This window comes from Poromitra crassiceps (genome assembly GCF_964638095.1).
Source record: "Poromitra crassiceps genome assembly, chromosome: 19".
NCBI lineage: Eukaryota > Metazoa > Chordata > Actinopteri > Beryciformes > Melamphaidae > Poromitra > Poromitra crassiceps.
The window spans coordinates 9,355,053-9,369,485 of record NC_139646.1 but is presented as its reverse complement, the minus strand read 5'-3'; the positions used below and the strand labels follow the sequence as shown (position 1 = coordinate 9,369,485).

At 42.8% G+C, this 14,433-nt stretch overlaps 1 protein-coding gene across 1 annotated transcript in view; it reads right to left on the bottom strand.

Annotated features, from left to right (window-relative positions):
* Window positions 1-13,836, bottom strand: part of stox2a (storkhead box 2a) — a gene marked incomplete at both ends in the record, with an annotated part of 31,454 nt that extends 17,618 nt beyond the window's left edge. The window contains one exon of the mRNA XM_083656244.1: window positions 13,515-13,836. Within this exon, the coding sequence (XP_083512370.1) occupies window positions 13,515-13,836 (322 nt within the window). The remainder of the gene's footprint in view (window positions 1-13,514) is intronic.
* Between the last annotated feature and the right edge of the window lie 597 nt (window positions 13,837-14,433).

Sequence of the window (14,433 nt, the reverse complement as noted above, 5' to 3'; positions counted from 1 at the left end):
TAGAGGTGCAGGTGATTGCGCGAGGCATCACCCTTTCATCGGCATCAGTCCCGGCCACCATTTGTAGCATCCCCATTTGCATGCGTAGGGAGGCACATTACGTAGCCGCTCTGATGTGGGAGGAGGGAGCAGGGAGGAGGAGGAGGAGGGGGGGGCAGGGGTAGAGATGAGGGAAATGGGGCATTGGAAGCCAGGAGGACGGTGAGGAGAGATTTCACCGGAGGCTTTTTTGGGATCCGCTTTTTTCCTCCGAGTAAAAGGTAACGAGGGGTCGGGAGGGAGGGGAAACGGACGGACGGTCAAAGATTCACAGCTTAAAGAGGCCCCAGTCTTCGACAATAGCTCAATTCACCACAGGAGTGCTGCTCGGCCGATCCCCGCAAAACAAAAGAGCCCACTTTCAAAAAAAAGAAACGGAAAAAAGAAAGAAAGAACAGCTCCATTCACCCTGACGGGCAGTGAAAACTCAACGGCATGCCGAGCGCCGGAGACGCCACGTTCACCTCCATCTTTAGCCCATCAAGCACAAGACCCCATCGTCCTTTCGACAACAGCACACCAGGAGAGGGTGGGGAGAAAAAAATGGAGAGCATAGAAATAAATAAATAAATAAATAAATTCAAGAATAGACATCCACTGTTCCCCGCAATCCAATGGAAGAAGCTCCGAAGCGTATCGCTGTAGCATCCATTCATTAACAGGCGGGGGGGGGGGGGGGGGGGGTGCAAACTCCAGTCAACGGCGAATCTCTTTCAACGCTAATGCTGCAGCTGCTCCCAGCACCTCCAGGAAGGGTGTGTGAGTATGTGTGTGTGTATGTGTGTGTGTGTATATGTGTGCGTGTGTGTGTGTGAGAGTGTGTGTGTGTGTGTGTGTGTGTGTATGCGCGCATCCGCCTGCTGCGCGTGATTCTGCGTGAGCATGCATGCGTCTGTGTCTGGGTGATTGAGGCTGAGGGGAGGGGAGGAGAGAGGATGCGAGGGAGATCGAGGACATACATAAGGCAAAGAGGAGAGCAAATATCAACAGCTCAATGCAGCCCTCACATGATGTCCGGCTCACACTACGTTTGGCTTAATGTCTGTTCCACCTCTCTCTCTCTCTCTCTCTCTCTCTCTCTCTCTCTCTCTCTCTCTCTCTCTCTCTCTCTCTCTCTCTCTCTCTCTCTCTCTCTCTCTCTCTCTCTCTCTCTCTCTCTCTCTCTCTCTCTCACGAGCCACGCTGTACATCCTCTTGAAGGATGAGGGGGCCCCCCCCCCCCGTTAAAGCGCCGTTATTTCTCCTTTTGCACAACAGTATTTTTTGTGTCACGGTCCAACCGCCAATACTCACTTTGACAGTTACGTGAAATGACTTTACACAGCTGAGACCAAAGGGGACACATGATAATGAATACAAGGTGTGAATTTGAGGATGGGGAGCGCTTGCTAATCTGGGGCTGTCTTTCTAATCAAGCGATTTCCACCAGGTTGAGTCAGTACGTGGACAGTGGCTGAGCTGACAATGGAAAAGCCAAGCATCATCCTCAGTCATGTCCAGTGTGGCAGGCCAGGCAGGCAATATGACTCCTGCTGACTCACATGTGTGTGTGGTGTGACTGGACGGTTGGAGGGACAGAATGAGGAGGAAAGTGAGAGGGCAGGACAGGGCACGGGTGAAGGGGACGGTGTCACAACCAATCTGCTCCAGTTCAGCGATACCAAAGAGAAAGGGGGAGGGGAGGGGAGGAGAAGGGGGGTGCAGCGACACCATGCCAGCCATTTTATTTCTCAGTAGTGCTGCAACAGCCTTTGTTGCCATGACAACGCAAGCCGATGATCTCATAGCTGTTACCTTTGAGTGCTATTCCCTTAAAGAGCCAGTTGCTCAAGATAGGAGCAGACAGACAAGTAGATACAAGGCAAGGACTGTGTGTTACAGAGACAGAAAACACTGTAGTCCTGCTGCACTGATGCTGACTTACTGTATGAGATCTCTAAAAGCTTTGGAAACTGAGCTGCATCAGATACATATATATATATATATATATATATATATATATATATATATATATACATACATACATACCAGAGATGCTCACAAGTCATTTTTTACAAGTCCAAGTCAAGTCTCAAGTCTTTGGTCACAAGTCCAAGTCCAAGTCAAGTCTCAATTCTCTTATGGATGAGCGTTCTAACTTCTATCATCTGCTACATGCCATCCAGTCTGCTTAGAACACTGCATAGCTAAAACCAAGGAATTCAAAGCATGTACTGTATTATCCTCACTCCTTTATCTATAAGCATACATTATCAGCATTGATTGGATGACATCAGTATTAGGGATGTCACAATATATCGCCCCACAATATATCGCGATATCAAAACGTGACAATATGTATCGTTGAGATGAAATCTCATATCGCGAGAAAAAGAAGCTGAACATGGTGGCACTGATCTGCATCTGATTGCATGCTCACTCTCCTTTTCATTGCTTTGTTTGAACATATGAGGAGGATGAAAATGGTGAAATTACTCAAATTAGCATGGAGGATGCCCCCACAACTTACAAATTGATCGAAAATATTGTTAAAATATCGTATCGTATCGTTATCGTGAACCCAATATCGTGTATCGTATTGTATCGTGAACGGAGTCTATCGTGACAACCCTAATCAGTATAGATTTCCTTAATGTTAATGCACCAAAAAATGGGATGGGCGCTGCCAAATATACTATTCTCTTCTCTTAACAATTATGTCGAAACAAATGTGTTTGAGTTCCCCTCAAAGCGTTGTTTATTATCAGTAAAATACCAGAAAATGAACCATGATTGCCGGCATGCATCCTACAGTGCATTGGCAACAGATGTGGATGTTACATTGTGTTGTCTTTGGTTTATGTTGTTGTTAGTTTTCTCTTCAAGATAGTAGTTAGTAGCCAGTAGAGTATTAGCTTTCAAAACACAGGCTCTGTGGCCTGTCTTAACCTCAACCAACTTCCTTGCAAACAGGAACATTCTCACCAGTTGTCTGCCCTCTAGTGGACCTTTCATGATAACACTTAAAAAGTCAAATCTCTTAGGCCGGCTGCTGAACAGAGAGACAAAAGAATTTTTAACTCCATAACACATCCTGATCTGACATGAAGAAACATGGCAATAACTTTTTCTGTTGCGTCAACAGTTTCCCCCAATTCTCTAGCAGGACCCTCCCCTTCCTTCCACTGCGGGACATGGCAGGAAATGCAGTGGGATAGTCTTTTCCTGAACAAATGCTGCATTTTCCTTCCTTAACAGCACACACTCCTCACAGTCTATTGTGCACAGCATGCTGATGGAAACAAAGCCTTTCTCTTGATCAGATTGAATCGTCAGTATACAAAAAAAAAACGTGTTCATTTCGAGCCACCTTAAAAGCCAGACCACCAGCAATTGAAAATATATGCTTTTGAAACTAATTTCTTGGCCTTGAACTCCCAAAATGTAGCCAGTGGTAAATGTATAAGCACAGAAATTATTTGTCTTTGAGCTGTTTTTCCTCAAGGTTGCACCAGTGGTCCCGACGCACAGGTGTGTCCAAAGTGTCAGCTACTTACTGGCATTTAGTCTGAATCGGTATTGTTAGGCAGTTTGGGAATTAAATTTGGATGTGAAACTGTAGCAGTCATCTGGGTAAATGCACTATGTGTAAAATTGCGGAACACATCAACATGCACTTCATAACAACATGGGGATTATGAGTTCACATTATAGTAGGGTCATCTGTGGCACTTCCGTGACCGTGGAGAGCGAAGGTCCGTTTCTCAATGGATTTGTCATCTAGGAGGGTTAATAAACAAATTTAGCCGGGGTGTATTTTTAAAAAAGGCGGGGAAAATATTTGAGAGACCAAAATCCAAAATGTCTGCCGTGGAAATGAACTTTTTAATGGTTTGACCTACAATGATGCACAATACATGGTTTCAGAGCTTATTATGGTCAAGGAATACATATTTGGTGTTTATATAATGATTTGACTTATTTTTGACCTTCAAATCCAAGATGGCTGCCAGTTTTGAGCTCTAAAAGACAGTTTTTTCAAAATCGTCATAGAGCCTTCATATTAGGCTTGAATGACAGGTCTTCTCATGATGAGTTGAATAATATACAGTAAGTACACAGAAGTAATCTCTGAGGTCATTAAAGTCAATGTTTGTGTGTAAACAACAGTTGCTGATTTGCGGTTTCCCATTAAATAGGGTAGGCTACTGAGAATATGGTGTCCAGTTCATCCCATCACATTTTCATAATGAACCAAAAACTATTTTGCACTATAGCCTAACATAAAATAGTATTCTGTATGCAAAGCTAGCAAGGTTAGTTGCTTGAGCTGAATTTAAAGGTCAACTCAAAACAAACAATGAAATTAACTTTGAAATTAAAACTGAATCCTAGGCTACTAAATTTCATCAGCACACAGTAAAGGAAACTTGTCTTTGAACTCAGCTGACTGTCTAGTCCTAATCCCTGTTGTGCAATGTCCCTTTTCAGTGAAGTTTTAGTTTTTGTTAAGAGTATGGACTTTTAATCTTGACCTTGTTGGTAGGCAACGGCCCTTTTTCAGTCAAGCATTTTCAGATTAGCTCAGTCAGTCTGTGAAGCAGTCAGTGTCAGCACTTGCGCGAGCTCGCTTTTTCTCTAACTAATGTTAACATTACACACTTTAAGACACTTTGTTTGAGGATATAAAAGGAGGTACGGTGGTGTAGTGGTAAGCACTATCGCCTCACAGCTCGAAGGTCGTGGGTTCAATTCCCACCTGGGACGATGTGAACGCTGAAGGAATGCGTGCCCGTCCGCATGTCCTCGAGTGCCCACCGCCCGGGTGGGGTCGTCAAAAGGGCCTTTCTGTGTGGAGTTTGCATGTTCTCCCCGTGCCTCCCGGGGGTTTCCTTCATATAGGAACCCCCTTCACCAAAAACATGCAATATCCTGGTTGCTAATGTGGTTCCTCCTCTGGTCGTTAAGGGCGCCTGTTCAGAGGGAGGGGAACTGGTTGGAATAGTGTGAACCTCCCACGTGCTATGTCCTACCGGTGAAGCTTCCCCTGTCAGGTGAAAAGAAGCGGCTGGCTAACTGCCCATGTCTCGGAGGAAGCATGGAGCCAGTTTCGGCTCTCCCCAGATCGGCAGAGGGTGGAGTAGCAACCAGGATAAAGAAATTACGTTAGCACTAATGGGGGATAAAAATGGGATAAAAAATCGGGGGGGGGGGAATATATAAAAAAAGAAAAAAAAAAAAAAACTTTGTTTGAGGATATCAACGTTATTCACTAGTCTAAAGATAGTTCTACCATCAAGAACATATAAAACAAAAGCAAAAACAATTTTTATTTGCAGAAGTCATCATTGATATTTGGTGTTAGCTAACGTTAGGTAACGTTATTATTTTTAGCTAAAGTTAATATTATCTGTCTCCACACTTCTGTCAACTGACATATGCATTTTCAATGTCCTATGAATGTGTCCTAAAATGTGACAAGCCTTGCAAGCCCACCGATACAATAAATCAAGGCAAATGGGACAGCTTACAATTAAAAGCCCAAGACTGGTCAGGAGTTGATAAATTTGATGATGTTTACACCACCACCTCCTGGGAAGATGGGCCAACCAATCGGTACATGCATTCGTCATGTTATATTTCTATTTAATCTTCAGTTATGCTTAAGGAAGCCAGGCTGTTTATTTTCAAAAGCAAATGCATATGTCAGTTGACAGAAGTGTGGAGACAGATAATATTAACTTTAGCTAAAAATAATAACGTTACCTAACGTTAGCTAACACCAAATATCAATGATGACTTCTGCAAATAAAAATTGTTTTTGCTTTTGTTTTATATGTTCTTGATGGTAGAACTATCTTTAGACTAGTGAATAACGTTGATATCCTCAAACAAAGTGTCTTAAAGTGTGTAATGTTAACATTAGTTAGAGAAAAAGCGAGCTCGCGCAAGTGCTGACACTGACTGCTTCACAGACTGACTGAGCTAATCTGAAAATGCTTGACTGAAAAAGGGCCGTTGCCTACCAACAAGGTCAAGATTAAAAGTACTCTTAACAAAAACTAAAACTTTGCACATTGCACAACAGGGATTAGGACTAGACAGTCAGCTGAGTTCAAAGACAAGTTTCCTTTACTGTGTGCTGATGAAATTTAGTAGCCTAGGATTCAGTTTTAATTTCAAAGTTAATTTCATTGTTTGTTTTGAGTTGACCTTTAAATTCAGCTCAAGCAACTAACCTTGCTAGCTTTGCATACAGAATACTATTTTATGTTAGGCTATAGTGCAAAATTGTTTTTGGTTCATTATGAAAATGTGATGGGATGAACTGGACACCATATTCTCAGTAGCCTACCCTATTTAATGGGAAAGCGCAAATCAGCAACTGTTGTTTACACACAAACATTGACTTTATTGACCTCAGAGATTACTTCTGTGTACTTATACTGTATATTATTCAACTCATCATGAGAAGACCTGTCATTCAAGCCTCATATGAAGGCTCTATGACGATTTTGAAAAAACTGCCTCAAAATTGGCAGCCATCTTGGATTTGAAGGTCAAAAATAGGTCAAATCATTATATAAACACCAAATATGTATTCCTTGACCAGAATAAGCTCTGAAACCATGTATTGTGCATCATTGTAGGTCAAAGCATTAAAAAGTTAATTTCCACAGCAGCCATTTTGGATTTTGGTCTCTCAAATATTTTCCCCGCCTTTTTTAAAAATACACCCCGGCTAAATTTGTTTATTAACCCTCCTAGATGACAAATCCATTGAGAAACGGACCTTCGCTCTCCACGGTCACGGAAGTGCCACAGATGACCCTACTATTATCCTACAGAACAACAAAAATTCAATCCAGCGGCAGCCCATAATCATTAATGGACAAACAATTGAGATGGTCAGTGATTTTAAATATCTAGGCACGTACATAGACAGTAGCCTGACCTTTAGAGCGAATACCGACCACATTTTCAAAAAATGCTCACAGCGTCTCCACTTGCTACGCAAGCTTAATAATTTTGGAGTGAGCCAAAACATTCTTGAAACAGTGTACAAGAGCCTAGTGGAAAGTATCTTATCTTTTAACATGATCATGTGGTATGGTAATCTGAACGTTAAATGGAGAAACAAGCTGCAGAGAATAGTGAATATGGCCTCTAAGATCCTAGGGAAGCCACAGAAACAACTGAGTAGTCTGTACGATGAAATAGTCACAAATAAAGCTGAGAGTATCACTAGTGATCCGTCCCACCCACTTTTTAATGAATTTGAGTTCTTACCCTCAGGGAGGCGGTACAGACAACCAATGGCAAAGAAAAACCTCTACAAGAGGTAATTTGTCCCAGATGCCATTATGGATTTAAATAAAACTAGGAAGCGATAGACTATGCTATGCTTTTTGTTTATGCCTTTTTGGCGTTGCTGCGGTTTTTTGCACAGTAGGTCTTTTACATTTTATATTTTATATTTTTAATTTTCAATTCTTAATTGACATGCTGTAGATCCGTTGGGTCGTACTGCAAATTCCAAGGTGTACTAAGTTTGAAGGTGGATGAATGTGTGTTAACTGTATTGTATTGTATCAATATGTGTACTGTCATCTTTAACACCTTGTATTGTTTTTGTGTTTTTCAAGTTTGTAAGACACGTCTTGGTGAAATCAAAGACAAATTTCCACCTGTGGACAATAAAGTTTTCGTATCGTATCGTATCGTATCGTATCGTAATAACCAGGTTTTGTCCGGTATCAGTGTGTAAATGAATACAGCCTAAACAATGTTTTTTTGTTTGGACCAAAAACCTAATTCAACCAAAACCAAAGGGGGAAAATGGTTGAATGTAGCAGGGATGTGATGTGATTTGGAATTTAAATGGAAGATTAATTTTGCTAGCCCATAATTTGGTGGCAAGAATGTCATTGGTAGAGTAGATTCCCACATCATAGATGAGTTTTTTTACATTTAAAAATACAAGCCCTGGATTGTTAGATGCAAAATAACGTTATTTTCAGATTCAATTAACAAAATGAGTGTTTTGCCACTAGTCTCGCTTTCCAGACTCTCTCCCTACAACGGGGGAGAGTCTGGCTGTACTGGCTGGCACTCTGGTATAGTGGGGGGGGAAAGACTCTGTTTACCTTTACAACCAAACACAGAAAGTACCAAGCAGGCACATTCCAGATGCAATCGTTTTCAGCGTGTAGCACCGAGCTAGCATTGTTGATGTTGTTTCACAGCAGCGCAGGCATTTGAGATAGACAGATTTGTGAGAGGGAGCGGAAAGGGATTTTCTTCTGCTGCCGACTGAAATGGACGGCACCAACAGCAGAGCTCATACCAGCAGCCTGTTTCCATGCAGCCAGACTTCTCTCCCGGCAGGGAGGGAAGTCTGGCAAGTGAGACTATTTGCCACTGACTTGGCCTGAGTTGATTTCCAACTAATATCCATCCACGATGAAGACATGGCAAGTTTGACTTGAAAAAGTCTCTATATGATACAAACCAATCTTATAAAAAATAAAAATATCTGTTACGTATATATAATAGCACCTTGTTTGCATTTGGAGCATGAGCATATAGCCTTTGTTAGATTAGACATTATGGAGTCTGGTGAGTTATTAGCTATAAGACAAACATTCCCCAGCTTATCGCTGTTTGCCTCAATAGGGTCAGGGCAGCTATGTCACCTCCTGACTGGCAGACCGGGAAACAAAACTCAACCAGCCCCACTCAGTGCAGAACGGTTCACACAAACCGCTGAACATCTAAACCTTCTTTACCTTTTGGACAGCTACAGATCAGACGACACTGCCAGCTACTGAACAATACTGGAGCTGCATTCCAGGCCTGACGAGCTGATAATGTCAAATGAGCAGCAATCTACAATTCAATTAACACTCAACTCAGAGTTGGCTCACTGCTTTGCCTTTAGGTATGCAGGTGTCTAATGCGGCCAGCGACCATCTCATCTCATCTCACCTCATCATCTCCCCTATCTCACTATCTGCTTCACAATTTGTTTTAGTTACATTCACAGTGAGGAAAATGAAATCTATCACACAGGTCTTACTATAAATAATTGATCCTAATTTAGTTTTGTTGGATAGACCCCTTATACGCCTACGTCACAATGACAACAAGCAGCGTCAGATGCGCAAGACGGAGGCAGAAAGACAGACTCCGCGCAGCCCTGTCAAGTAGTTTTCCAGTGGCCCGAAAACTATTCCAGCTAGATATGTCTTCGTGTTGTACAGTGGGATGCCAGAATCGGAAAGCTATTGTAGCAGAGTATTCGGGTCCGCCTAATCACACTTGGTTAATAAAATAATAAACGATAGAGCCAGGCTGTAACGTTATAACAAGCTTCTCCCCACATATCCTGTTCTACCGTACGGCAACTCGAGGGAACATACACAGCCTCGCACACACGCAATAGAACACAACACAACACTGAACAGTCTGTTACACTATCAACAAAGCAAGGACTAAAGTTTTACCGAATCCCGTCAACTCATACTGCTTTTAATGCTAACCGTAGGTGTCTTTGGTTGCAAGCCGAAAGAGGAAATCGTTAAAAATGCCCGACTTTGCAGTGCTCGCTCATTTCATATCAGGTAAACTGTAGTAGGCTGCTAGTAACAGCCACATCGCTCGGTTAGTTAACAACCAAGTAACGTTAAATAATGTCATTATTGAGTTGAACTGATTGGAACGAGGACATCATTAAAAATGCCCGACTTTGTAGTGCTCTTCATAATCAGGTAAGCTGCCTGAAACTGTAAGCTGCTCATCGCTCGGTTAGTTAACGACCAAGTAACGTTACATAATGTCATTATTGAGTTGTGTGCATTATCAACATAACAATATATCTTTGCAAGTTACAGAATAATTATCTACGCTATCCCCAGTTATAAAGGAATGCACGATATGTATTGCTGGCCACTAGGCTTGGCCAATTGACAGCGCCAGTGCGTATGGTCTGTAAGACATGTCCCATTAAACAACGTTAATTTCGATGCATAACATTGCTTATCACTAGGCGATAAGCTGTGGTAGTAAGCCGAGAACTGCATTTTAAAACTAAAATATAACTGTGTTGCAGATGAGCACAGAGCAGTCCTGACAGCGGGGCTTTTACACAGTTCTCACTGTCTGTCAATGCTGGGCTGACGGCTTTTTGCCTACACGATGCGCGCGCAGCTCAATGTTGACAAGCTGTATAAGGGGTCTATAGGAACAAGAGTAAGCATTCACAAACCTACGGCTGAAAATAATCGGTTACTACAATAAAGTGCCCACACCAATGTGCAGTAAATCAAATGAATCGAGGGGTGTAGTTTTTGTATATACACAATACTGTTTTTTTTTTTTTTTTTCATTGATTGTCAAATTACAGGGGATCTGCTCTGCATAAAATCTGGAAATAGCCGTGCTTCTACTTTGGCACAATGCTTCAGTCATCATTACACCATTATCAATGTATCCCATGTTTAAGATTTCGTCACCAAATCTTTGTGGGCGGGCCATCCCGGAAATCAACACTTCCTCCTGTTCCATCACTGTTTCCGTTTCCTCTCTACAGAAGTTTGAAGCTGCCATGCTGATGGAATACATGATCTAGTCGGGGCACCCTGTTTGTGAAGCAGATGTGAGCTGACCTGTAACATGTTGCAGGCCTCTCTCACATGCACATGCGCACGCACACACGCACGCACGCACACACACACACACACACACACACACACACACACACACACACACACACACACACACACACACACACACACACACACACACACACACACACACACACACACACACACACACACACACACACACACACGTGCAAGACAGTTGCACCAGTCAGACAATACCCTATGGCAGTTATTCACACCCTTTTTCATATGAAGGACCCTCATTTAGTCCACATTAGAACCACAGACCCCCATTTGATGAGATTTTGTCCGTCAGACACAAATCTGAAAATATTTGTTATTGTTAGACATGAATTTGTCCAGAATTCCATGACTGTCTGTACTGCAGGAAGAGAGATAACTATGACCAAAAGAGTCATTATTCTATATTCTCTAATTGTGTTGACTTCTTGTAAATGTAAATACCGGTAATAGTAAAGTTTAACAATTCATCCCCCCTGGAGTAGGCTGGGCGACAATTCAATATGATCCTTTATAGTCTTTCAGTCGAGTCATATCATGGTGATATGAAGATATTTTAATATCGTGACATACATTTCTGTCTAAATTGATGACAAGCAAATTTTGCTTCAAAACTCGCATAAAATGAGATATGGTAGGGATATTATTTGAATATTTCTGTTTCGTTTGTCACACCTAACATTACCATTCGGTTAAATGAGATGAACATTAATTTGATTATTTAACGTGATTCCGCATACATGAACAATATCATGATATATTGATATCGAGAAAAGAATCCTTATGATTATCGTGATATTGATTTCAACCATATCGTCCAGCCCTACCCTGGAGCCCCCTCAAGGACCTCTAGTGGTCCCCGGACCCCACATTGAGGAACCACTGGCCTACGGTGTTCAAACTTGTCCCACCACATGTATGAATTATCACCTAGTCAAAAGCAGGTGAGCATGAGTGTGGGAACATTGAAGCAGAATAGAGCTGGGTGGTATATGTTTGGTCTCTTCTTCTCTTAGATCACCTGAAGCAGCTATGGTTAGGAGTTGAGACACAAGCCTAAACTCATCTCTTTCTCACGCTATTTTCAACTTCATCCAGTTTGTGTTGTGTCACACAGTTATATCCATGTGACCTGCTCACTTAACATTATGACAGACTGTCAAAATACAATCCATAGCCTAAGGCAGTGAGTCCCTTTTCATATTAAGGACCCCTAATTTAGTCCACATTAGGCCCACAGACCCCCAATTTGACAAGATTTCTTCTCTTGGGCCCACATCTGAGAATATTTGTAGGATTTTGACATGAAATCCATCTGTATTGACGGTAACATTACAGAGATAATGGTGAAAATATGATCAACATAGTCGTTCGTCTACATTTTCTGTGTCCACTCCATAATGGTGATTGAAGTTTAATAATTAATCAGTTTGCTGGGGACCTCCTGGATCCCCCTCAAGGACCACTGGTGGTCCTCGGACCCCACGTTGAGAACCATTGGGCTATGGATCGGAGTAGGCTAAGCCTAGGCTAGGCTATGAAACTGTTACTAGGGCATCTGGGTAGTGAAGAAAAAGCACTCGCCTACAACCGACCCGGGTATTCCTGACAGTGGTAGTAGGCTACTTATGTGTTATATGTTGAAACTTGTGTTGCTGCTGTTCTTGGCCAGGTCTCCCTTGTAAAAGAGTTCCTTGATCTCAATGGGACAAACCTGGTTTATAAAGGCTAAATAAAAAAAATAACTTGGTCAGACGTTCCTTCAGACACAATTGGCCAGGTCTGCGGGTGCGGGTGGGGTATGAGTCCTGGTTTGCTGCACTATAGCGCCTCCTCTGGTCGGTAGGAGCGCCTGTATGGAGGGGAGGGGAACTGTGGGGAATAGCATGATCCTACCACGTGCAACGTCTTGCCAGTGAAACTCCTCGCTGTCAGGTGAAAAGAAGCGGCTGCACATGTATCGGAGGAAGCATGAGCTAGTCTACAGATCGAGAGAGGGGGGTGCCACGGCCGGTGTTATGCCGAGAAATGCCCCCCCCCCCCCGGCGGCAAATGCCCCCCCTGTTGAATTTCAACAGTCACCTGGCCTTAGAAGGGGTGGGGGGGGGCATATCTCGGCAGCTGCAAAAACCACTCTGCCGAATATCGCACCCCCGTGTCCCTCATAGTCTGAATGAGTTGGCTGTAAGTTATACAAATAATTTTCATAACTTACCGTAATTAATAATTATGTAAATAATTCATAATTTCAAAAAAAGTAAAGACAGACGTAAAGGAGTGATCAATTAGACTTCAGAGGGTTACACTCCAAAAACATGTCATTTATCTGTACTTATAGGGTAAGTAGAGGGTATGATGTGAATTGACCCTGTAATTGCCTACTTGTACCAAATCTGTACTTAGGTTACAGGGCAAGTGTTGTGTTCTCAATGTCACTCACAAACAGCCTAACATATCAGCTGGTAACTGTGTTTCACGCTAGAGTCTCTGAAAGGAAATTGAACAGGGGGGGGGGCATTTCTCGGCATAACACCGGGACAGACAGCAAGGGGAATTACAATTAGCCAGGTACAATTGGGGAGAAATGGGAGAAGACTCCAGGGGACTGGGGGTGGCATGTCGTTTGACACACCCTGTGGTTATTTACTAGTCTGCTGTTGATCTGCTACATAGTCTGAGCTAAATTAATATTTGTGCATTCCTTGCAGTTTGGTAAGCAGAGTTTAATAGCACTGTTGAGTTGAAGGTCTCAGTCTCAGATGTTATGTTCTGATGATGGTTGATTCATGAACTGTAATAATTAATCCATACCTATGCACTTGATGTCAAAGCCCTCCGGGGGCTTCAGGGCCCGTCTGGTCCATCCGTGCCGGAGGACCTCCAGGTGGTCTTCCTTCCCTTGGATCAGCAGGACGTGCTCATCGATCCAGCCGAGGAAGAGGATCTCCGACACGGCGTGCGTCACCGTCTTGTTCCAGAAGTGCTGCATGTTCACGGCTTTGAAATTGGCAAAGATTTCGTAGCCGGTGTGATGCTGTAACTTTCCTGACGCGTGCTCCTCTTCACCCCCTCCGCAAACCTGCGACAGCACCACAGCCAGGGAGTGCGGCGCCAGCTGGAGGAACTTCTCCATTCCTGCCGTTTTTAAACCACGTTAACGCAGTTCAAAGAAAACACAACACATGGTACTCTACATCAAGATGCCTTCCCAACACGTCGCCATTTAAAAACAAGTATATACGTTAAATTAGTAGCCATGTTTAAGAAATATTAGGCTTAGTTATAAGACAAAAAAAAACAAGTTGCGCTGGTCCACTGCCTGGAAGACAAAAACTTCTTTGGCAGGTGCTCCATGTAAAAAATAAAACGGGGCAAAGCAAACACACAAACCGTCAACTGTTGCAGCTAGCTATCATTCTCCAACCGGGGATATTTGAGAAGGGTGCCAAGGGTCTGATTGCAGACCGCAAGAGAGGCGTACCTGGAAGAAGGCGTACCTAGTAGCTTCAAGGTACGCCCCCTTGAAGTTGTCCAAAATCAGTCGCTGCTTGCTGTGTGTGTATCCATATGTCGTGTAGGTTAATGTGGTGTGGATGGGATAGATGTTTTTTTTCATGTAGCCTACAAACATCATGGCTTTTAAACTTTACATGAATTTCAAAAGGATCAGGTGTAGCCTATATCACAGTACAGACAAAAATAAATCAAAACAGACAATGAAATAAATAAA